Source organism: Artibeus jamaicensis, unplaced genomic scaffold (genome assembly GCF_021234435.1).
Source record: "Artibeus jamaicensis isolate MK-2021 breed Jamaican fruit bat unplaced genomic scaffold, CSHL_Jam_final contig_774, whole genome shotgun sequence".
NCBI classification, from domain to species: domain Eukaryota; kingdom Metazoa; phylum Chordata; class Mammalia; order Chiroptera; family Phyllostomidae; genus Artibeus; species Artibeus jamaicensis.
In genome coordinates, this window is record NW_026521963.1 from 238,583 (window position 1) to 265,179 (window position 26,597).

At 40.8% G+C, this 26,597-nt stretch overlaps 1 protein-coding gene and 1 pseudogene across 1 annotated transcript; one reads left to right on the top strand and one right to left on the bottom strand.

Moving 5' to 3' along the window:
* Nucleotides 1–8,738: 8,738 nt before the first annotated feature.
* LOC119048690 (olfactory receptor 1A1-like) lies at nucleotides 8,739–9,649 on the bottom strand (annotated as a pseudogene).
* Nucleotides 9,650–25,062: 15,413 nt separating this feature from the next.
* LOC119048676 (olfactory receptor 1P1-like) lies at nucleotides 25,063–26,013 on the top strand. Its single transcript, XM_037144362.1, has one exon. The coding sequence runs from the start codon at nucleotides 25,063–25,065 to the stop codon at nucleotides 26,011–26,013; it is 951 nt and encodes a 316-aa protein (XP_037000257.1).
* The last annotated feature ends 584 nt before the right edge of the window (nucleotides 26,014–26,597 follow it).

Consider the following 26,597-nt stretch of genomic DNA (forward strand, 5'->3'; position numbering starts at 1 on the left):
AATTGATCCATAGGCACCCCCAGAGTTCATCCACTTTCCAGTGGACAACTCCCTTCATGCCACCTTATGGAAGGTGAGTCTGAGCCTTTGCAAAGGGCTTGTGACCATGTGCAGAAGGCCTGCTCAACTCTGCAAGTTTGGAAGAAAGCACACATTTTAAGGCATTGCCTGGGGAAAACAAACTGGAGACTCTCAGCCCCTTCTCTGACTTTTCAGGATTGAGAGAAGGCATGCAATCTTTGATTATGCTATTACAGTTGTCACATTTTCCTCCCTTTATTCCCCTCCGCCCTGCACACCCCTTCCCACCCACATTCCCCCCTTTAGCTCATGTCCATGGGTCATACTATAAGTTTTTTGGCTTCTACATTTCCTATGCTATTCTTAACCTCCCCCTGTCTATTTTCTACCTATCATTTATGCTACTGATTCTCTGCACCATTCCCCTCTCTCCTCCTCTTCCTCTCCCACTGATAACCCTTCATGTGATCTCCATTTCTGTGATTCTCTTCCTGTTCTAGTTGTTTGTTTTTCTTTTTGTTTTTGGTGTGGTTGTTAGTATGAGTTTATTGACATTTTACTGTTCATATTTTTATCTTCTTCTTAGACCAGTCTTTTTAACATTTCATATAATAAGGGCTTGGTGATGATGAACTCCTTTAACTTGACCTTATCTGAGAAGCACTTTATCTGCCCTCCCATTCTAAATGAAAGCTTTGCTGCAATAGCAATCTTGGATGTAGGTCCTGGCCTGTTATGACTTAGAATACTTCTTTCCAGCCCCTTCTTGCCTGTAAGGTCTCTTTTGAGAAATAACCTGGCAGTCTTATGGGCACTCTTTTGTAGGTAACTGTCTCCTTTCCTCTTGCTGCTTTTAAGCTTCTGTCCTTATCTTTAATCTTGAGTAATTTAAGTAGGATGTTTCTTGGTGTGTTCCTCTTTGGGTCCAACTTGTTTGGGACTCTCAGGGCTTCCTGGACTTCCTGGAAGTTCATTTCCCTTGCCAGATTGGGGAAGTTCTCTTTCATTATTTGTTCAAATAAGTTTTCCATTTCTTGCTCTTCCTGTTCTCCTACTGGCACCCCTAGCATTCAGATGTCGGAGCCTTTCAAGTTGTCCCACAAGTTCCTAAGCTTCTCATGTTTTTGAATTCTTGTTTCTTCATTCTGTTCTGATTAATTGTTTGTTTTTTCTTTCGGGCCCAAACTGTCAAGTCTTGATTTCCCTCCTGCCACTGTTGGTTCCCTGTACATTTGCCTTTATTTCACTTTTCATAGCTCCACTTTTTCCTCTCTTTTGTGACCATGCTCAACACAGTTCTTTGAGCATCCTGATTACCAGTGTTTTGAACTGTGAATCTGATAGGTAGGCTATCCCTGTGTCACATAGTTGTGTTTTTTTCTGGAGCTTTGATCTGTTCTTTCATTTGGGCCATACTTTTTTTTTTGTCTTTGGGTGCCTATTACGTAGTAAGAGGCAGAGCCTTAGGTGTTCACGGGGGTGGGGCAACCCACATTTTGTAGTTGTGAAGCTGTGTATTAGGAAGGGGTCTGAGAGAGAACAATGGTGCTTGCCTTGCTCTCTGCAGGTATTCAGTCACTTCCCCTGCTTATTCCAATTAAATCGGGTTCTTCTGGTTCCAATACCCTGGCCCGTGAGCTTGTTTATGTTCTAGGAGAGACCCTGTTGGTCTCTCCAAAGAACTGTCTTGTGCAACTGGGAGTTTCTCCCACTGCCATTTCAACCCCACATGTGTTTTCTTTTTTTTTAAGATTTTATTATTTATTTTGAGAGAGAGGGGAAGGAAGGCAGAAAGAGAGGAAGAGAAATATCAATGTGTGGGTGCCTCTCATAAGCCCCCTACTGGGGACCTGGCCTGAAAGCTAGGCATGTGCCCTGACTGAGAATGGAACTGACAACTGGTTCACAGGCTGGTGCTCCACTGAGCCACACCAGCCAGGGCCCCCAACAGGTGTTTTCAATCAGAGGTTTGAGGCTTTATTTCTCCACACTGAAACTGTGGGTTGCATGGTCTGTCTCTCTCCCCAGTTGTTCCTCCTGGTTTCTCTGCATGAATGTGAGACCACACAATCCACAATCCGCCCCTTCACCTGGTCTTCCAGCCTCCACCTGGTCCTCCAGCCACAAGAAGAAATGCAAGAAGGAAGTCACTTCCCACAAGGGAACAAGTATCATGGAGTGGGTGTATCTATAGAAAAGGTTCAAAAGAGCTTTAGAGTTCCTAGTGCACTGAGTAATGAATGTATTTTTCTCCCAAAGCCAGTCGGTAAAAACTGGAGAAGATGACTCCATTTTCAAATGTGAAGACAACAACTCAAAAATTCAAGAACACAAAAACTGAGGAAGTATGATGCCACCAAAGGAATACAGTACTTTTCTAGGGATTGATCCCAGAGAAATGGAAATCTAGGCACTGCCTGACAAAGAATTCAAAATAATGATTTTAAGACACTCAGCAAGCTAGAATAGAAAACAGATTTTTAAAAAAACCAACAAAATCGGGAGCACAATATGTGAACAAAACAAGTCCAACAAAGATAGAAATCATAGAAAAGAATGAAACAGAAATTCCGGAGCTGAAGAATACTGAGACTGAAATGATAAATTCACTAGACTTTTATCAAATGCCATAGGGAGTTCTTCAAGTTGAAACAAAAGGATGTCAATTTGTAATGTGAAATACCATATGATCTCACCTTCAATAGGAACCTAAACAACAAAACAAACAAACAGGCAAAATATAACCAAAGACACTGAAATAGAGAACAGGCTGACAGTGACCAGAGTGGGGCAATTTTAGGGGAGAAGGGGAAGGGTTTACAGGAGCAAACATAAAGGACACATCGACAAAAACAAGGGGGAGTGGAAATGGGAGAGAGGTGGGAAGGGCCGGGGACATGGGCTGGGATGGGAATAAAAGGCAGAAAACTGTACTTGAACAACAATTAAAATTTTAAAAACATTTTTAAAGAAAGTATAAAACTGGTGAAGGTAGGTATAAAGACAAATTCAGAACACTCTCATTTTGTAATAGCTGTGTAACTTATTGTAATTCTAGTATAATGTTTAAAAGACAAAGGTATTAAAATAACTATAGCTACAGTAATTTGTTACTGAAGGAAAGGGATGCAAAATTGTGGCATAAATTGTCAATTGTTGGGTGGGGGATGAAGTGTAGTATTTTTATGTGCAATCAAAGTTAAGCTATTAGCTTAAACTAAACTGTAATAACTATAAGACTTATGTAAGCTTCATGATAACCACAAAGCAAACTGAAAACATAAAAGACAAAAAAAATGGAAACAAAGCATTCCTCTGCAAAAATAATCATCAAATCACAAAGGAAGACAGTAAAAATAAAAGAGCGAAGGAACTACCAAACATCCAAAACAACAATTAACAAAATGACTATAATCCTTAGTTATCAATTACTTTAAGTGTAAGGAATTAAATTATCTTATTAAAAAAACTTAAGCTAGTCAATACTATTGTACTTACTACCTTTGTATGGTAACAGATGGTTACTAGACATATCAGGCTTATCATATTGTAAGGTATATGAATGTAGGATCATTATGTCATACACCTGAAACTAATATGTTACACATCAACTATAATTTAATAATAGTTACAAAGACAGAGTGGCTGAATGGTAAAAAAATAAATAAATAAACCAATATGCTCCCTACAAGAGACTCACTTCAACTTTAAGGACATACATCGACTCAAAGTGAAGAGATGAAAAAAATATTTTATGCAAGTGAAACCCAAAAGAGCAGGGTTCAACATATACAAATCAATAAATGTGATACACCACATTAATAAAATGAAGGAAAAAAATATATGATCATCTCAGTGCACTCAGAAAAAATGTTTGGCAAATACAACAGTATTTTCCCTAATATTTAACTAGCCATGCATTCCTGTAATAATCCCCATGTGGTGAAAGTAGAAGGCCCTTTTAATGTTTTCTTGGTATCTGTTTATATGTTTCCGGAAATTTTGGCAGCAATACTCACGAATGAGATTCCTTTGTGGTTTTAGTTGTGTGAAATATTTATCAGGCTTTAAAATCAATAGTATAATTGCTTTATAAAATTATTTTGGAAGTTTTTCTTTTCTGTCTATAATTTGAGCAACTGTTCTCAGAGGACATCTGATTTTCATCTTCTCTTCAGGGTAGGGAAGGCACGGTTTTAGAGGGAAAAAAAGTGTTTCTTCTACTTTGGTTTCTGCCAAAGCCCATGGCCCAGTGACACAGCACGTAACCATTTCCATGACTTCCTGGGAAAGCAGAGACATGAACGGAGTCTGACAGCTGTGATTTATGTTACTGTCATTTTCTCCTTGTGAAGTTCCCTGGCATCTTCTTTGGTGGGACTGTGTGGTGGCGACCACTTTCTCGAGGTCCCCCCGAGTGACACGGACACGCGTGAGTGAATAAATATGGGCGAGACATGCTGGATCTGTTTGGGGATGGAGGCGTGGGCTATGGCCAGTTTCTCTGGGGAGAAAGAGGCCAGCAGCGGCCAGTTTCTCTGAGGAGAAAAAGGCCCTGAGCACCTTTCTCCATAGCCTTTTATTGGGTTGTAATACACAGGAATACAGGGCGGCAGGGATCCAACAGTAGACAACATTACAAAGAGGTCTGAAGGCTTACTATGAGTCAGAGTTGCAGAAACTTTGGGAGACAAATTCAATTCCTCTCGGACCCTTATCATATGAATGAAAGCACTTTGAGCAGATTTGACAGGTTAATCAGCAAGTCTTTGTGATGCCAGATTTTCCGCCAGGACACACTCTGGCCAGGCAAGGAGCTGCACCTCTCCCCAACAGGTATTCAGGCTTAAGGGGATTAGAGCCAGGAAGTGCTTCTCCAAGAGTACATGGGGACTTGGGCTTTGTCAAAGCCGGGGGGCGAGAGTCCATTGCTCTCTGTTGCAGCCCCCCCCCCCCGAGTTCTTCCATGAAGGCCTCCCAGGTGATCGAGTCTGGCTTAGGTTGCCCCCACTGTGAGGGGTCTTACCCGTCATTGACTTCCGACCAAGCTCTGGGGTCAGGGAGAGGAATTGAGGCAGCATTTGCTACCAGAGACAGGCTTTGTCTCCTGCGGCTGGCATTCCAAAGGTCGTCTCTTACCCTTAGCCGCAAGGGGTAGAGGTACAATTCCTAAAATCAGGCAGAGCGGTCTACTACAGGACTGGGTATATCTGGGTGGGCCACATGATGATGACGAGAATGGGAACTGAGACCAGAAGTTGTCAGTTCATTTTCTTGCTTTACAGTGTGATAACTTTCTATGGGAGTCCATGTTTCCCACCTCTGTCCTGTAACTCAACTACTATCATGGCTGCAGTGTCCTCTCTGCCCCTCAAAGTTCTAGCCATGTCTTCCACCAGTGCACACATTCTGACTGTCTTAGACATTGTTGCTCATTCCTTTATATCTCCTCCTTGGGCCCGCTATTGAGTCAGGAGAATGCAGTTGGTCTGAGGGAAACTGGACTCAAGTCCTCACCTACTTTCCAATGCAAGAAATCGAATAAGTCACTTCATCTTTTGGGGATTTGGTTTCCTCATCTGTAACAGAGGGCTATTATTATCTATATTATAAGGCTATTTTGAAAATTTAAAAAGACAATAATACATGTGGTAGAATAAAAGTACATAAGTACTTGGTATATTTGACATTTAATGAAATACTTTCTCTGGAACTATATGGCACATTTTGAAATATGTGACAGTTGGCACTTTTTTTGTGATGACTATTGGTTCATTTATTTTTTAATTATTTAACTTATGTTAATTTTAAAAATTATTTCAATTATAGTTTACATTCCATATTGTTTTTGTATGAGTTTTGGGTGTATAGTATAGTGCTTAGACACTCATATACTTTACAAAGTGGTTCCCCTGATATTTCCAGCATCCATCGAGTACTGTACATAGTTATGACAATATCATTGACTGCATGCCCTATGCTTTACTCTATATCCCTGTGACTATTCTGCAACTACAAATCTACACTTCTTAATCACTTCACTTTTTCATTTAGCCTCTCAAACTCCCCACCCTTGTGGCAGTTATCAGCCTATTCTCTATGTCTGTGAGTCTCTTTATTGTTTCATTAAAAGAAAAACTAATGTTTGCATGCATACTCAGTAGTAGTATTATGACAACATGCCGAAAGTATCTTGGGCCATGTGCTTTGACTGACAGAAAAATAAGAGAGACTCATAGATCGATTTGTGTGGACATCAAGTTGAGTTTGTATAAGTTTCTTTCCTCCCCAACTGGAATTTTCATTCTCTACTACAACCCACTTTCTTGAAATTTAGTCATTATATCAGAGTCTTTTACATGATTTTATTTATTTCTGAACTTTATCAACTACAGTCTGATTTACACTCTCCTAATTTTTTAAATCCTGACCTGAGGATATGTTTATTTGTATTAAAGAGACAGAAGAAGGGAAAGAGAGAGTGAAAGAAACCTCGATGTGAGAACCATTGATTGGTTGTCTCCTGTATGTACCCTGACTAAGGATGGAACTCACAGCCTTGTTATGTGCTTTGACCAGAAATTGAACCCACAACCTTTTTGTGTGTGTGTGTTCAGGATGGCACTCCAACCAACTGGGCCACCAGGCCAGGACTACTCTGCTAATTTTGCTGCAAAGTTTCATGGCTTCCTTAAACAATTTCTTTTTTTTTTAATTTTTTTTTTAAGATTTATTTATTTATTTATTTATCTTTAGAGGGGAAGGGAGGGAGAGAGGGAGAGAAACATCAATGTATGGTTGCCTTTCGTGCATCCCCTGCTGGGAACTGGCCTGCAGGGAACTGGCCTGCAACCCCAGTATGTGCCCTGACTAGGAATCGAAGCGCGATTGTATGGTTCGCAGGCCCGCGCTCAATCCACTGAGCTACACCAGCCAGGGCAAACAATTTCTTGAATATTTCCATTAGAGTGTCCCACTAGACCCCTTTAAAACTGGCCCAAAATGGAACTAATTTCTCTTAAATTACTCTCTTCTTACTAATTTCAATAAAGGTATCCTTTATTATCCTAAAAATTATTACATTCTATTATTTCTGTTTCCACATTACTTTTGCCTCTGGATTTTTTTGTCTATATATTCACTCTTGCACTCCAGATTGCTCTGAGATGCCTAATTAAACTCCTGGTGTCACCACTCCTTACTCTTCCCTTACTGCTCTCTCTCCTACCTAGCCCTTCTTAAAGAGAAACTCTCATTGTTTCATGCAGAGCCCTGTATCTCAGTTTTTTACTGATTAACAAGCTTCTATCTATTTCCCTATCTAATATCTATTTATTTATTCTTCATAATAGAAGATATTATGAACATCACTGATCCACTACCCAACCTTAAAATCAAGACTTTAGTCATGGCCTACATGGTGCTGAACTTCCATTACCTTGAGTCCCCACTCTTGAACATACTCTTGTCCTGAGTTCTGTACTGATGTTCTGTTTTTGGTTTTAATGTGCTTTTATTGCATTCCTGTTTATTCCCACAAAGTGAATTTTTTTGGCTATTTTACTTGCTTATAATCTTGTGAAAATTTTATCCACAGTAGCATTTTGAAACTTACATGTTTTTAGCATATATTATTATGATAAGAACAATCAAATTACAGCATGACTCAATCAAATTACCTTCGGTCATTCAGAAAATAAAAGATTTCTGTATTGGCTGCAGTCACTGATCCCAATTAGATGGACATTGTGTTGATATTACACAAAGAGGTGTCAGGAGGACTGTGTCTACAACAATGTCTGTGTTCATTTGTATTTCTATGCCCAGCAGTAAAGATGAATAGAAACTATATTAACAATAACAATAACAAAAAAAGGCAGTACTATGTGGCCTCCCTCTTCTGAACTCTATGGTTGTGGTAACACCACCTTTTCACTTCAGTTCTCTTAGTCTCATTGAAAGTAAGTTCTTCCTGAAGTTAACTTTTAAGTTACAACAGTGTTCATGTTTAATCAGCTTTAGTTGCTTTCAGAATACTCCTATGCATCTAATTTTCTGTTTTAATTCTTCTTTGTTTAAACATATGCACATGAATTCTGATTGGGTCCTAGGTGAGTTTATGACACACCACATACATATGATGGGTGAGAAATAAAGTCAAAGCTGATTGCATCTAGTCATTATCAGATTACATTTATTCATTCCACCTCCACCAATAGTTATGTTCTTTAATGACCAACCTCTGGAACAGTAGAGTGATGTGTTAAGACAGCCCTTTCCCTCAGGTTTGCATGAAAAGTAGGAATGATTAAATATAAAAGTCCAAAAATGACTTTTGAATGTGATTTATACCCTTCAAAGCCTGAAGTACTGTGATCTTCAACCTATGACAGAGACAAGCCAGACATTATTATTTTTATTATGGACATCTGGACAGCAAGGCTCCAAAATTCTCAACTTTGCTCTGCTAATTAGTAGCAAAGCTGGGACAGGTCCCAATATTCCTTGTCTACCACTCTGCCAAAAGGAACAATAATGTGCACACACTGATAATCTCAATACAATGTCTTATTAAACTGCTATAAGATTCCAGAGAAGAGGAATGTAGTAGCTGTAAAGAAGAAAGGTGGCTTATCAGGTAGGGAAGACATTGGGGATGGACTTCCAAGTGCATTTTAATTAGTGACTGCAGTCTGCAGTGTATGAACTCACATTGCTTACATGGAAATTCTCTTGCTGAAGAGTTTTTCCAGGGGAGCCTTCATGTCCCAATTTCTCAGACTATAGATGAAAGGATTTAACACTGGGGTCACTGTGATGTACATCACAGTTATTACAACATCTTTTGAGCTATAACTGGTCAGAGGGCAGAAGTACATGCCCATGACTGTCCCATAATACAAGGAAACCACTGTGAGGTGGGAGCCACTGGTAGAGAAGAGTTTGAGCACACCCTTGGTGGATTGGACATTTAAGACTGTGGAGAAGACCTTAGCATAGGACATGATGATGCATGGCAATGGCACAGAGAAAACAGCAACATCAAGGTACCTCATCTTCACATCAAAGTGAATGTCAGAACAGGACAGTTTGAGCAAGGGGTAATGTCACAGTAGAAATTGGCCACTTCCTGGTTGCCACAGAAGGACAGAGTAGCTGTGAGCAGAGTCTGGGGAAGGGCCCTGATGTCTCTAATTACCCAAGACCCAACAACTAGCAAGACACAAGTCGTGGGCTCATTGTTGTATAATGAAGTGGGCAGCTGATGGCCATTGCGTGGTCACACACCATCACAGCTGTGATATAGCTATCTGTGTTACCCAAGGTAATCATGAAATACATCTGTGTTAGACAACCTCAAAGGAGATGGCTTTGGTGCCCAAGAGATAGTTGGCTAGCATCTTAGGGATAGTTACAGAAGAAAAGAAGATGTCAACCAAGGAGAGGTTAGCAAGAAGGAACACACTAGGTTGTGAAGTTGAATGGCCAACATGATGAGCAGGTTTCCAATCATTGCAATGGGGTAAGTGAAGAGGAAGAGGATGAAGAAGAAATCTTCCTGTTCCTGCTGCATGCTGACTTCCAAGAGGATAAAATCCAGGGTAGAGGATCTGTTGTCTTCTCCCATGGATTCTTCAGCAGGAAAAGGGAGAGGAATCCAAATTTATTAATGAAGTTAGTCTGTAATAATCATCCTCAACCACCTCTTTTGATTCCCTTATTTACTGTGTCTGAACCTGGGTGACTAAATTCAGAAGTAGGCAAATATGTTGATTTGTGGGGTGGGGTGGGAGGGAGAATTCTTTTGGTTAGTAGGACTAATTGACAGTTGGCCCTGGACACTCCTGCACAAGTAATAAGTGATCTTGAATCAGTGGTGCCCATCTTCCCAACCCAGGATTATCATCCAATCACCTGGGGTCTAGATGCTTTGATAGAGCTCACAGAAAAAGTATAAATATGTGAAAAATACAGTTTATTTGCCCATTTGTTCATATATGGCATAGTCTCTTTTCTCAAGGATCTTACATCTTAATAGAGAAGTCAGAATCACATGCTAATTTAATTACACATAAAAAGAAAAGAACAGTATTTTGGAGTCTTTGAAAAACCATTCCAGGCTAAAGAAAGATCAGTGAGCATCCTAGACAAGTAGGAGTTTCTCCACTGACCAAACTTTGAGTGAGCCCAGAACCAGCAGGCAACAGGCATCTAATGGCATTCAAAGGTTGTAAATTGCAAAGACCACTGGGTTGGGCCATGGCAAAGTAAGTCCAGTGAATTTACTTCCCCGCTATTCCATTTTTTAAACTAGACATTCACCTTTGATAGGCTTTTATCTTTACTTCAAATCCTCAAATGTATGTAATCATAATGTTTTTCCCTTCACCCTTCTTCTACCTTTCTGTATTATTTCTTTGGCTGACTCATCCATCTCCATCATGGCTTCAGTTTTGCTTAGTAGAATCTCAGGTCTGTATTTGTGGGCTTAAACTCTTTTTCCCATATTTCCACATTCAGTCACCCTGTCCACCTGTCTGACCAAACCTCATATTCTGTGCATCCAATCTAAGTAGACTGCAAATGTGTTTTGAGGAGGAGGACCATATCCTGTTTATTTTATCATTTCCAACAAGATTATTATGGAATATTTCTCATTCCACGCACCAATCTGTTTGCAGTCAATACCTCTTGATTATATTCAGGTTTCTTTTATAGGTTCTCCACACATGGGATGTTCACAGGCACACTCACCCAATTTACTCCTCACCTCTACATCTGATTTTATTGATTATTCATTTAAAATAATTTATAAGTGCAGCATTAGTTACAATTGTCAAGGTTTGGAAACAGCCCAAGTGTCTATCAGTAGATGAGTGGATAAAACAACTATATGACATTTACACAATGGAATTCTACTTGGCCATAAAAAAAAAAAAAAAAACATTTTATCCTTTGTGACAATGTGGACAGACTTGGAGAACATTATGTTAAGTGAAATAAGCCAGTCAGAAAGACAAATATCAAATGATTTCACTCATATATAGAATCTGATGAACAAACTGAACTAACAAGCAACATAGAGACAGACTGAAGGATAGAGTGCAGGATGACAGCTCTGGAAGAAGTTTAGCGGTGGAGGGACAGAGCTAAAAAGAAAGTGGACTCATGGACATGGACAACAGTGTGGTGATTGCGGTGGGGCAAGGAGTGGGTGGAGGTGGAAGAGGGTATAAGAGGATAAATGGTAATGGAAGAGTACAATTAAAAAATAAAATAATTCATAATAACTTTTCTAATTATTGTATCAGTGCTTTAGTTTTGACCACCATCATTTTCTCCCTGAACTGTTGTAATGCTTTCTTAACTGGTTGACAACTGGTTCCCTCTTCTTTGGTCCATCCTGAGGCATATTAATTGTGGCAGACCATTAGCTGCTTACCCAAATCCAAATCCCACTTGGGCAGTCAGCTAGACTACATTTCCCAACCTCCCTTGCTTTGAGGCACAGTCATGTGACTGAACTTTAGCCAACTCACCCCTGTGTTCCAGTTCTGGCTTTTCTTCACTCTCTTTGCCCTATTGTCAACTGATGGGAATGGCCAGGAGGTAGAATGTGACAGCTGAACTGCAAGGCAGAATGAGCCTGTATCCAAAGTTTTCCACGTCTAGGAGAGCCACCATATACTAAGAAGACACACTGGAACTGTTACATAGAAAAGAAACTTTTATACTTTTTAAACAAATGTACTTTTGTGATTTATTTGTTACTATAGTCCAGGATATCCTAAGTAATTCACTAATTTTTCTAAGTAGTTCTCTACTCCATAATTGATGCAGTCATTCATCCAACCAGCTGCTCTCAGGGTCTCCCATAGTGCACATGGGGATTATACACTAGGCATAGGAAATCCAGGTAAAATTATCTTTCCCCTAATAGATGTGCCTTTTCATGTCTACACCTAAATGAATTTGGTTCTCCCTTGAAATGCCTTTCCCTACATTGCCACAAAATCATAATGTCCCAGAACTGAGAAGGTTCTACAAAACTGAGAACTCAGAGACTACTGTCAGTTCATTTGGTAGTAAGGAAGTATAAAATCAAGGGGGTGGGCTTTCTGCAGCATGTCCGACTAGGCTAATATCGACAGGTCACATTTTTGTTAAAAGACCTAGAAATTCTAAATGTTATAAAACTAACATGAAAAAAAATACATGTAACCAAGCATAAAAGAAAGAAATGAGAATACCTAGCTATGAGAAATAAAAAGAATGCTCCGTTAAATAGCACTGGATGCTGTGCTAGGTGGACAGCTTCCTTTTGCTCCTCCAAATTCATCCTCTTTTGTTTACCCTGCTCTGCACTCTGGAAGTTGATCAGTGTCAGCTCAGTGAAGGGCTCCTGTATCCCCTCTGGCATCTGATTTGGTTTAGTCAATGGGGAGCTGCCGCAGAGATGGGAGGGAGTGAAGAGAGTGTGGTTGGAGAATTTTACTCTTAAAAATACAAATCTGTAGCTGCTTTATCCTTATCCTGGTAGGAGTCATAACTCCCACCAGGCAGCTGGTTATGCATCGCTGTGTCTCTTTCTATCCCTGAGCTTTGTTAGCTCTTTTCTTCCCTCCTGCCTGTCAGATTTGGGGCTTACAGCCCTTCCTGATATTTCAGAACTGATTTCTGGATGGTAAGTGTGCTCATTGTCATGGAGGCATCATTGCTTCTAGATCTGCTCAGTGGACAGAGCAGAAAAAATACATGTATGCATAGATGTACATGTATGCACACACCTCAACACTTCTCTGTGTGCCAACCTATAGTCTATCTATTATCTTTCTATCTGTATGGCTATGTATCTATCACCTTCAAAAACATGAGTTTACACACATACCTTCAGTCCCAGTCCAATACACAGGGTTTGTCCCAGCTTTCCCCTTTCCGTATGTGAAAATCCCCCTGGCAGCGGTAAGAAAGCTGGCTTTCATTATCCACACTAGGGTCACTTATTTGCTCAATCATAGAATACCAAAAGCAGATTCAGAATCACTAACCAGTTTTATTATGAAAAATAAATGAATAACATGAATAAAATATGTTTTTACAGTTAAATGTGTTATTAGTCTGAGGTACATAGTAAAAATACTACTTTTAAGAGCTACTTGGGTTGGCATTCCTCCCCTCTTTTTAAAAATACTTTTATTTATTTATTTTTAGAGAGGGGAAGGGAGGGAGAAAGAGAGAGAGAGAAACATTAATGTGTAGTTGCTTCTCATGTGGCCCCTACTGGGGACCTGGCCCGCAACCTAGGCATGTATTCTGACTGGGAATCGAACCTGCGACCCTTTGGTTCACAACCCATGCTCAATCCACTGAGCTATGCCAGCCAGGGCTCTTCCCCCTTTTTAATGTAGTTCTATTATTCATTTGAAATCCAGTTAGATTTATTTGTCAATGCATGCCTTCTATATGGGTTGGTTTTTCCCTATTCATAATTTTGTATCTATACTTGTAACTATGCTATACCTGTACCCATTTCTATGTAAATATACCTGTAGATGCAGGTACAGGATCTGTGTAACTTGTATACCTACGTATATGGTGAGGTTTATAATCTGGTGAAATTATTTCCACTCTGCTCCCATGGCATTTCAAATGAATAACATAACCACACTGAAAGTGGGGCAGGAGGAAGGAAGCTAATTCTCAAACATAGTACCTTTGACTAAATTCAAGAGGGAACCATAGACACATATACTCTAGTTGTTTGGGGTTTTTTTCTCAGTGGTATGGGTTATCAGTTCTAAGACAACTTCATGTATATTCTAAGGCTGAGCCTATCTTTTCCAGTGGTTTTTCTCTCTTTTTAAAAGACTTTATGTATTTATTTTTAGACAGAAGGGAAGGGAGGAAGAAAGGGACAAAAACATTAATGTGTGGTTGTCTCTCAAGTACCCCTTGCTGGGGACCTGGCCTGCAACCCAGGCATGTGCCCTGACTGACAATTGAACCAGGGCTCTTTGCTTTGCAGTCTAGTGTTCAATCCACTAAGTCACACCAGCCAGGGCTCCAGTGTTTTTCTCAGGGAAGAGCAAAGAAAGTACAGGCCCCAGAGATGCTGGTGGGGTGGGGCTATGCTGGATCTAAGCTCTGGTCACATGTGCAGCAGTTGCAAATGAAAGACTGATGCTGGGTACACACTTTGGGGGAGGGAAAATGCTGGTGACCCTGGAGCTGCGAGTGTGCCTGGAGTCAAGAGTTTTCTGGCATTCCCTGCCCCTGGTGCCCCTTAGTCCTCAGTGTTTTCTGCCTGGAAGCTCACAAACCATTGTTGTCTTTCACACAAGATATCCTAATTTTAGCAGAGAACTTTCATGACAATTAAAGTGTGCCATTTCAGATATGAGCAACCAAAGGAGATATTTTTTGGATGGATCATGTGGCTCTCTAGTTCAATCTAAGAGATGGGCAGTTAGCAACTTTTCTTAAAGGAAATCCCAGTACTGCTGGACCACATCCTTCCTTTTCCCCAGTAACTGCTCCTGAAGTGGTGTCAAGACTATGGGACAATTACTGAGCTGCAAATTCCCACAGGGCTCCTGAGAGAAACCACACTGATGCTACCTGGGAAATAAATAAATAGCAGTAGTCCCTGTATAGCCCAGGCCTGACACCCCAGGGTTATTCCAGAGGCCATGATGTAATGAACAAAGGCCTGTCTGCATCCCTGCCTCAATTGAAGTGCTGGACAGGCATGGTGTGATGGAGGCAGGCAACCTGGACATGAACCTGAAATGATGTTCAGAGTTCCACATACAGACAGCCTCTGAATATACAGGCAGACTTTTCATATCCATCTCCAGTGATACGAAGGATTGAAAAAGAGGCAATAGGTCGTTGGTGATGGTGGCAGAGAGGAGCACAGGCAGGCAGGTAAGGTCACAGTTGGGGTGGGACAGCAGCTGCAGCAGAGCCCCGTGGGCAATAGCAAACACGGACCAGCATGTCCCAGGTGCAGTGAGGATATTAAGGTCAGTATTATCTATCTCTGAAGAGTCAGAGTCAATCAGGGAAGAAAAGACCTAAGCATTTAATAATGCAAGTATAACAAAAACTTGACACTGTTTTGGAGGAAGGATGTTGTAAGTATGAAATTCTTTTCTACCAGAAGACAAGAGATTCTCCCTGCAGGTAGTGGGAGCCACCAAATAAGGGGTGCAGAAAGTAGGCCACGGAGGAGAGCACACAAAGGAGGATTCCTACAGACTGGTGTGTCTGGGAAAGCTTCACAGACCAGAAGAGCAGGTGGGATGTAGAGCTGCCCTCTACCCCAGCAGGGTGGAGGGACTGGTGACTGGAGTGTCCCTTCAGCATGACATCTTGAGGATGGCTGCAACTTCACCTTCTAGCCCCTGAGGGAACACTCAGAAATGTGGAGTCTGTGTTTAGACTGAGAAACTGCTTCCTGTGGGACTGATCCTTGGCGTTAAGTGGTCTCAGTGTTGGTTGGGAATGGAGAATGTGTACTAGTCTCTGGATCTGCATCAGGGAAAGACTGTAGTTGTCACTGCTCCCAGTGGCAGACAGTATAGGGAACAGGGCTGGCAGGTGCCAGTGCAGAGACTGTTCCAGGCTGAGGGAAGGATGAGGAAGAGCATTCAGAAATGAGGACTAGGGAGCGGGGTGAGGGGAGCCCATGCGTTCAAGAGGCTGACTAGTAGGGAATGTGGTGCTGCTGCTGGAGCAGGGGCAGTGTCAGACTGATGGTGGTGAGGAATGGACAGATCACAGGGAGACATTGAGGCTCAGGCAGGCGCTGATGGAGGGGCCTTTCTTTCCTCCCCTCAGAGGGTACCATTGCCGGGCAACAGGAGTGACAAGAGTAAAGAACAGATCCTAAATGGTAATGGAAAAGAATACAATAAAATTTTTAAAAACTGGATCCAGATTTTTCTACTGTGTGGCCTTCCTCAGCCTCTTTGAGCCTCAGTTTCATCTTCAGCACAGGACAATAGCAGTATCTGCTTCCAGGGGCTCCTCAGGAAGTTTCCTCCCTTTAACACTGTGGTCCCCCAGTTCCCACCCCCTCCTCCTCTGGGAGGCTCTGGCAGGAACTTGCTGGGCTAAGTCTGACCATGCAGGAAATGCTCTGTACTAGAGCTGGGGGTGTTCCTATGAGCCTGTACTCTCCGGGGTACCCCGGCCACGCATTCAGCCCAGTGTGCCGTGTCCTGCCCCGTTCTGTCCAGGAGAGGGATTCAGCCTCAGGTATCGCTCCATTCCAGTGTCTCGGTCTAGTCCAGGTGACCCTTCCTCTCCTCTGGGCTCCTGTTCTTGAGCCCAGGGACAAGCTTCTGAAAGCGCGGAGAAAGCCCCTTTCCCTGCAGCTCTGGTCCTCCGCTCCATCCACACAGGCTGTCCCCTAAGACTAAGCGTCCCAGGGATCCGCCACACAAACGGTAGTCTGTCCCCTCATGACAACAGACCTGTGACTCATTAGAGGTAATGGAACGGGCATTGGAAGCGGAGGTGTTGCAAGGGCTGCTCAGTTCATCCTCCCTTTCAACTCAGGAATCCTTGCACCAGTGTCCTGCAGATGAGTCTTCCCTCAGTTTAGGGACCTATAGTGATGGAGACTCCCCCACAAAAGACCCTCACACCTTTCTTTGGATCAGGTTCCCATTCTACCTCGTGAAGCTGCAAGCCTGGGCACCTCTTAACACTGTTCAGACAACTTTTTCGAACGCCTTTCAATGGTATTATTTTTGCATGCATTTTTCTGTATTAATAAATATTCTTCAGACTACATTTTACTCATGCACGAATTCCTCCTCCTTCTATCAATGCAGAGGTCCCCTTACTCTCTCCCCTGGATTCCCTAGTCTCTCTGAGCCCCTCTCAATGCCCTGAGGGTACCACACTTGCTTTTGCCTCAGCTCAGATGTTACTTCTTCCAGGAAGCCCTCCCAGAAAAACAAGGTTGAATTGAATGACCTTTCAATGTCCTCCTGTGGCATCCTGTGTGACTGGCTATTCCAACAGCTCACAAGCAAAGACCGAGTTTCTAGTCTGCTTCCACCACCCTCGGGGGCAATGAAGAGAATAATGTGGTGAACAAGTCAGGCAAGAAACTTACTTTCATGAGGGAAAACAAAAGACCATGAACACATAAACATATAAAGAAGAGAATCTTAGCAAGCAGAGAGTGCCATGAAAAGAATGAGCATGAGAACACCATGGAAGATAACTGGGCTGTGGGTATGGCTTCTTAAAATACAGATGTCAAGAAGGAACTCTCTGAAGAGGAGAACTTGAGCTGAGACTTCAAAGTGGGGGTTCAGTCATTTACTTGGAATTGCATTGTATTTTGGACTGGAAGATTAGAATTTTTATATTATTGAATTCTTCCCAGGTAAGAATATGGAATGTCTTTCCACTTTTTATATTTTGATTAATTTTCTCCAATGAAATGTTATAGTTTCCTCCATGTAAGTCCTATGTTTTCCTGTTGCAGTTACTCCTCAGTATTTCATAGATTTGGTTGTTGTTGCTGCTGTGAATTTCTTTCTGGTCCCAGCTTGCTTTTGCAAGAATGGAGAAATTATATATATATTCTTCCATTCATCTTTCTTTTATTATTTTATTTTTAAATTCTATTCCATTTTATTTTTATTTTTAAGTATATTTTGTTGGTTAGGCTATTACAGTGTCCCATTTTTTTCTCTCCTTTATTCCCTTCCACCCAGCACCCCCCCACCCACATTCTACCCCCTTAGTTCATGTCCATGGGTCACAGCTATAAGTTCTTTGGCTTTTACATTTTCTATACTATTCTCAACCTCCTCCTGTCTATTGTGTACCTACCATTTATGCTTCTTTTTCCATGTACCCTTTCCTTTACTCTACCTACTTCCTCCTCCCCACTGATAACCCTCCATATAATTTCATTCCTGTGATTCTTTCTTATTCTAGTTGTTTGTTTAGTTTGTTTTGTTTTGTATTCTTTTTAGGTTTGGTTGCTGATAGTTGTGAGTTTGTAGTCATTTTACTGCTCATATGTTTGATTACCTTCTTTTTCCTCTTTGTGAGTTCTCTACACCCCAGCTGCCTGTCTCTACCCTTCCTACTTGTCTGGATGAATGTTTCTTCTTTAACTCCTTGGTTGTGAGAATTCCATACAGTTTGATTTTTCTGGAAGTTCTGTTTTGTGTGTGTGTGTGTGTGTGTGTGTGTGTGTGTATTTTTAATGTGTTGTTTTCCTTCTTTTGGTTCTGTGACGAGGCAAAATGAACCTACCTATGCCTCCATCTTGGCCAGAAGTCTTATTCATCCTTCTTTTAAAATTAAATTTATTGGTATAACATTGTTTAATAACATATCATTCAAGTGTACCATTCTATAATAACATCATTCATATATTGCATTGTGTGCTCATCACCCAGGGTCTAGTCTCCTTATTATATTTTTGACCCCTTTTACCCTCTTCATCTTCTACCCAGCTGCCTTCTCCTCTGGTAAGCACCATACTCTTGTCTGTGTCTGAGTTTTTTGGTTTGTTCCTTTGTTGTTTTCTATTTTATATCTCACATATGAATGAAATTATATGGTTCTTGTCCTTTTTCATCTGACATTTCACTCGGCATAATAGTCTCAATATCCATATATGTTGTCTCAAATGGCAATATTTTATTTTTTAGGACTGAGTAGTAATCCATTGAATATATGTACCACATCTCCTTTATCCAATCATCCATGGAAGGACACAGGTTGTTTGCATGTCTTGGCCACCATGAATAATCCTGCAGTGAACATAGGGGTGCATAAATCTTTATGAATAAGTGTTTTCAAATTCATCCTTCTTTGTATACATAATCTCTTTGTATCCTCAGATGCTTACATGTTTCTGACATTCTCTTCACATACAAGTAATATTATTGAATGAAGAAATGTTATTGTATTAGCACTGGAAATGGCATGTCTTCTTGTGTTATGGGGGAGAAAGAAGCTTTTAGCCACCTAGGAAATTAGAGGGAGAATCAATTCTGTGTGGCTTAAGATAAAAGCTGAGGTTTCAGATATTGAGGGAATTGATCTTGAATCTTGATTCTACCACTTAGAAACTGTGTGGACTAGACAAATTATTTTTACTTAATTCGTCTCTCAATGTCCTTTTACATAGATGGACCTAATAGCTTCTGTTATTTCTTTTTTTGTAGATATTTTTTAAACTTTATTGTTCACAGTGACTATGAAATAGTTATTCATAGCTCCATTTTACAGGCATAGAGGGTTAAGTGACTTGCTCAAATTTTAGAGTATAGGTTCATAACTGAACTCAGGCCAAAGTGAAGCCCAAATGGGCTTAATCATAGTGCTCTTCTAAAAACAGGAGATGTACACAGAACTCAGGGTTGTGTGCCTGTGTGAACCTGACTAGTCATTTGCAAATGGTCCTTAGGAATGTCACCAATTACTAGTACTTTGAGACAAAGATTATTTAAACTAAAATTCTCCTTAGGTGAATGCTTTTCCAGTGATTTTCTAAATTTTCTTTTCCATTCTGTCATACTCCTGATTACTATACTCCTGATTACAAAGGGATTTATAATCCCTTGATTTTCATTTCACTGCCAGAGGATATTCATTTTTTTAAAGATTTTTATTTATTTATCTTTAGAGAGGAAGGGAAGGAGAGAAGGAGAGAAATATCAGTGTATGGTTGCCTCTCATGAGTCCTCTGCTGGGAACTGGCCTGCAACCCAGGCATGTGCCCTGACTGGGAATCGAACCGCGATCGTATGGTTCGCAGGCCCGCACTCAATCCACTGAACTACACCAGCCAGAGCGAGGATATTCATTTTTATTCATAGTAGTCTACCTTTTCATTAATCCAAGAAGTACTTATTGCCAGGTGGCAGACATAACTTCTACTTCATACTGTAATGTGAAGGTTAAATAAACTTTGGAAAGTATTCTTGAGAGTAAACTCTCAATATATGTTGACTACTCTTAAATTGTTTGGTAAATGTTCTCTGAAATTTAAACATTTAGGATATGACAATGTATGGGTCTTTTATTTTTCAATAATTATGTGCAGAATTCAGAGGACCAGTTAGATTTTCAAATACAAAACTCTATTGTAGTACAGTTTGAATCAGATTCCTGAATTTGTCTTTGGTTGCTTTGGGGTTGCTCATGATATCACATTCCTAAATATTAAGCATATGTCCTGAAAACAATATTTTCCACATTCCCTAGATATTACTCACACCAACCTGATGAATAATAACTTATTATTATCCAAGTCTAGTGTATATTCAAATTTCTCCACCGAAAAATCCCTTTTCAGTTGGTTTATCAAAATAGGAATTCCATCTGGGACTTTGCATTGTGTCTGGTTGTTATGAATTCTGCTGTAGACCGTTCATCTCTAGCAACTCAGTGTTGCACATCAGTGACTGATTGAAGAGATAGCCCCATTATCCTATTTCTCTAAGCTGTGTTCACTCACAGCAGCATCAGCACAACCTGGAGTTTGTTGAAATGTAGATTCCAAGTCCTGCTCCAGACACACTGAATGCAAATCTGCATTGACTTGTGTGCCCCACGGTGGCTTATATGCATGTTAAAGTTTAGGAGGCACTGTGGTAATGTATCCCATCTTTATGTACTTTTTTTTTTTTTTTTTGCTCGAGCTAGTTTAGTCCTCGAGATCCTATTTTCCTATAAATGGAAGTTATTGCTAGCAGTTTGATTACACTGAAGTGAAACACTTTTTGGTAAAATACATCACATTATATCCTGTGCCATGACTGATAGATAGAAATATTAATATCTTGATTTGTAAAATGAGAGACTGATCCCTCCATTGTAAACTCACATTTTCCTTCTTGTGAGACTGGGAAGGAATCTGTGTGGTGTGTTTGGCATGATATAAATATGTGGTTCTCCATCAGCCATTCACCCAATGACTTTAATACCATTTGATATCTTTTTATCCTTGCCTGAATTAAGGCTTTAATGGGGCTTTTAAGTGTTCCTCATATAGATCTTAAAATCTCAAGAGTTTTTCCCCTAGACATTTTGCCTTTTCTGGCTGCCATTGGACAGGGTGGGACAAAAGTAGGTGCACAGGTGTTCATATGGAAACAATACAATAATTAATAAATAATAAAACAGGAATAAATTCTGCTTCATGTACTCTCAACTCTAAACCTGCTTTTGCTCCAACCCTATGAATGGGTTCTTCTCTTTCATCACAAAACTTCCAACTGAATGTTGTTTGTATATATGAGTGACTGATTTGTGCTGTTGATTCTAAAAGTTATGAATGTTACTGTTTTCAGCTGATTGTCTTCAACATTATTTTCATCTTTTTTAATAGTTGTCAGACTTTAAAATTAATCATATACCTGCTTCATCAAGTGAGTTTGGAAGTTTTTCTTCCCTTTCTGTACTCTGAATAGAAAAAGAGATTCTCTATCTTCTTTAAAATTATTTTTTATTGATTTTGCTATTACAGTTGTCTTAAGTTTTTCCCTTTAGCCTCTCACCCCATCTAGGACCCCCCAGAGCCTGAGGCCATCCCCACACCATTGTTCATGTCCATAGGTCATGCATATAAATTCTTTGGCTATTCCATTTCCTATACTGTACTTTATATCCCCCTGGCTATTCTGTAACTACTTATTGGTACTTAAAAAAAGATATTATTGATTTTTAGAGAGGGGCTGGGAAGAGGAAAGAGAGGGAGATAAACATTAATTTGTTGTTGTCTCTTGAGCACTCCCTACTGGGGACATGTTCTGCAACCCAGGTAAGTGTCCTGACTGGAAATTGAACCCATGACCCTTTAGTTCATAGCCCAGTGCTCAATTCACTGAGCCACACTAGCCAGAGCTGCGTATTTGTACCTCTTAATCCCCTCACCTCTTCACCCATTCCAAAACACCTTTTAAAGGTTTTATGGAAGGTCCTATGAACTCAGTGATGCTGGCCCTTCTTCAGGGAGGACTTTTTGACAGGGATGTTAGACTTTGCTCTGGAGGTCAGTTATTTTCCACCTGCCCTGAGGGAGGATGCTACACTCCCATTCTTTGCCATGTCAGTGCTTCCTGTGGTGCCAGAGTTCTGTGTCCCTCTGCTGTCTGTCTGGGCATGTAACTTATTTTACCTATGCAGCTGAGTAGATAGACATGATATATGCCAGTTTCAAGCAAATCCTTTAAGAAGCATAATTAGCTCTCTATCTCCTTTCTCCCTTTCTATAAGAATGGCATATCTCAAGAAGGGCCACTTTAATCACAGCAGAAGGCAGCTTGAAATTGCTTTGTAATATAAGTAAAAAAATAAATCTTTTTTGTAATCTATTGAGACTGAGGACAGTTTCTACCGCACTATAAGCAAAAGGAAAATGATTAATGTGATATTTTTTGTGGAATGTGGTTGGTTTAGACTTTCTTTTTCACCATCCAAATGCCTTCTATATCAATGATTCTGTCTCTGTTTTTCTTGTTTGCATAGGTTGTTTTTATTTTTTTTAAATTTTTAGTTAATTTTCAAGTACGGTTTTCTGCCTATTTCTCCTATCTCAACCCAACCCGCCCCGTGCTCCCCACCTTCCTCCCATTTCCACCCCCCTTAGTTCTTGTCCCTGTGTCCTTCATACTTGTTCCTCCAAATCCCTCCCCTTTTTTCCCCTTAAATTCCCTTCCCTCTCCCCTCTGGTCACTGTCTCCTTGTTCTCTATTTCAGTATTTTTGTTTTTATTCTGCTTGCTTGTTTGTTTTGTTGTTTAGCTTCCTGTTAAAGGTGAGATCATATGGTATTTGTCTTTCAACACCTGGCCTATTTCACTCAGCATAATGCTTTCCAGTTCCATCCATGTTGTTGCAAAGGGTAGTAGCTCCTTCTTTCTCTCTGCTGGATAGAATTCCATTGTGTATATGTACCATAATTTTTAATCCATTTATTTACTGATGGGCACCTACGTTGCTTCCAACTCTTGGCTATTGTAAATTGTGTTCCTATGAACACTGGGGTGCATAGGTTCTTTTGGATTGGTGTTTCAGGGTTCTTAGGGTATAATCCTAGCCATGAAATTGCAGGTCAAAAGGCAATTCCATTTTTATTTTTCTCAGGAATTTCCATACTCTTTTCCACAGTGGCTCCATCTTTATCTTTAACTGAGGTAGGTGTCCTGTAAGGTCCAGTAGCACAGCATCCCCTGTGACCCAAGCTGAGTACTTGAGGTGTGCCCTTCATGTGAGCTGAGTACACCCTCCTCTTGTAGTTGAACCTTGGTTTCTGTTGGCAGGTCAATGGGAAGGGTTTTCCCAGGCTAGTCACTGCAAGGATTGGCTGTGACCACTGACCACCAACCTCTGCCTCTCTAGAGGATCAGCTGTGCAGGGGCATGGGGGTAGTGCTCTGATGTGGTTTATAGCTGTCCACAGGGTTTGCTGACCTTAGGGTTTCCTTGGTGGTGCAGGCCAGGGTCAGCCCCTACCTGTGTTTTGCCCAGGGCCAGCTTACCTGAGCTATAAAACAATCCCAGATGGCTGCTACTTATACTCGGCTTGGAGATTCCCAGGTGAAGTGAAGCTGTGAATCTAGGCTGGCTGCTGCTAGTGCTGGATCTGGGGCTCCTGAGACCAGCTGTTGCTTGTTTTTTTTTTTTTAGATTTTTTTTATTTATCTTTAGAGGGGAAGGAGGAAAGGAGAGAGGGAGAGGAACATCAATGTATGGTTGCCTTTTGCGCATCCCCTGCTGGGAACTGGCCTGCAGGGAACTGGCCTGCAACCCAAGCATGTGCCCTGACTGGGAATCGAACCGCCAGCTGTTGCTTGTTTGATAGCATTTAGGAAGTTGTGAAGCATGAGCCAAGACCAGCCACTCATATGGAAATATAGCTTTGGTAAACCAATGAATTGGGTTTGGTGGAGTTTCTGGGGATCTCCAAGGTGGGTAAACAGTGTTAGCCAGGTTGATGGAGACTCAGATATGGCACCAGCTTTCCAGCTGTGTGGAAGGATGGTTTAGGAAAGGGACAATTGCCTCTACTTGTCTTGATGCCAGATACTGTTGTTTCTTTCAGTATACCACTGGTACCCTTCAAGTTGCTACCCTTGTGCTGGAGCTCTAGGGAGTGAGTCTGAGTAGGTGAATTCTTGTGTGGGTTCTTTAAGAGGAACTGCTTAGTGGTCCAGAAGTTTATTCCATGAACTGAATCTTTGCTTGTTTTTCAGCTAGAAGTTGTGGGGAATTATTTTCTTGGCACTGGAACCCTGAGCTGGGGGGCTTCATGTGGGGCTGGGACTCCTTGCTCTCAAGATGTCCCTCCAGAATTTTCATCCACCACACATGGATGATGGACCAGCCTGTTCTGTGTCTGTGTGCCTCCCTACTACTCTGAATGGATGTGATTTCTTTGATTCTGTAGTTGTCAGATTTCTATTCTATTTGATTGCTGACAGTTCTCGGTGATGGTTGTTCTATATTTCAGTTGTAATTTTGATGTGGTTTTGTGAACAGGTAAGCCATACCTGCCTATGCTGCCATCTTAACTGGATGTCCTATAGGATTTTAACATAGACAGCTATGTTTATCTCATTAGATTGAAAATTCTCTGGGATTAAGGCATATCATTGTTTTATTTACCTAGCATTCCACCAGGTCCAGATTTGGTATTTAATATCCATTGACTGAATGAATAAATCCAACTTCTTGATTCTCCTGAGAACACAGATGAAGAAAAAGAAACTACAACTAAAGGAAGGTATAAAAGGAAATAATTATAAATAAAGAAATGAAGAAATCTAGTTTAATTTTCATAAATTCTGTCTCTCATGCTATTTGGTATATTGTATTTAGTACTTTTCAGTAAAAATATACAGTGCAAATAATATGTGATCAATATAAATACATTAAAGTAATTTTTTCTCTGGAGTTCAGAGAATGACACATTCATTAATAGCATAGAATTAAATATGTTTAGAAAGTTATAATGGGTCTCACTCCATCTCTCTTTGTCTGTCTTCAAGCATATGGCAGGAGGGAACCAGACGGCCATCTCTGAGTTCCTCCTCTGGGGACTCTCAGAGCAGCCAGAGAAGCAGCACATCCTCTTCCCTCTGTTCCTGTGGATGTATGTGCTCACTGTGGCTGGGAACCTACTTGTTGTCTTAGCCATTGGCACTGACACACGTCTCCACATGCCCATGTACTTCTTCCTTGCAATCCTTTCCTGTGCAGACATCCTTTTCACTTCCACCACTGTGCCCAAGGCCCTGGTGAACATTCAGTCTCACAGCAGATCCATTTCCTATGCAGGATGCCTGGCTCAGCTCTACTTCTTCTTGACATTTGGGGATATGGACATCTTTCTTCTGGCTACAATGGCATATGACCGCTACATAGCCATCTGCCACCCTCTCCACTACATGATGATCATGAACCGCCAGCGCTGCATTCTCCTGGTTACTGTCTGCTGGACCCTTACGAGTCTTGTTGCCATGACCCACACATTCCTCATATTCCGGCTCTCCTTCTGCTCTAAGAAGATCGTTCCTGACTTCTTCTGTGATCTGGGACCCCTGATGAAGGTGTCCTGCTCAGACACTCAAGTCAATCAGCTCGTGCTCCTTTTCTTGGGGGGAGCAGTCATTTTAATTCCCTTTATGCTCATCCTGGTCTCTTACATCCACATCTTCTTAGCTATCCTGAGGGTCCCTTCTGCCCAGGGAAGGTACAAGGCCTTCTCTACATGTGGGTCCCACCTTGTTGTTGTTGCTCTGTTTTTTGGGACGGTAATCAGGGCTTATCTGTGCCCCTCATCATCATCCTCCAACTCAGTACAAGAGGACACAGCTGCTGCTGTCATGTACACAGTAGTGACTCCCCTCCTGAACCCCTTCATTTATAGCCTGAGGAACAAAGACATGAAAGAAGCCTTGGGAAGACTTCTCAGGGGCAAAGTCTCCTTCTTGTGGGGCTAGTAATGTCTACAGAGAGACTACAGGTGTTCTCTGTTCTGTCCAGTAAAAAACTTCACAGAAGTTTATACCTAATGTGTCTTGTTTTTCAATCCCAGAGTTGCCTAATCACCACTCCCTTCCCAGCTTCCCCACTGGAATTTGATAATGTTGAGGAAAATAAAGATTTTGCATTGTGCTTTAAAGTTAATCTGTTAAGAGTTGCTTATTTACTCATTTATTTCACTTATAATATAACTTCAAAAGAATGAATGTCTTTTGCAGTGTTTTTAATTTAAAAAGTCTGTGCAGCCTTTTATGTTAGTTCCTCAAAACTTGATTCTGGAAGGTAGATTAATTATAAAAACATTACAAGCGATGTCAATATTGGGAGTTGAAGAGTTTATAACATTAAGTGAACAACTGTATTTTTTTCTACAAAAATAGAAAATTACACAAATACTTATTGCCTCAAAGTTGTGAGTTAAAAGATTTTCTAATCATTGAAATAAAGCACAGTTATAATTTTGTTCTTTCTTTGTGCATGTGATGAGAACATTTACGATCTACCCTCTTAGAAAATTTCAAGTGTATAGACATTATTGTTC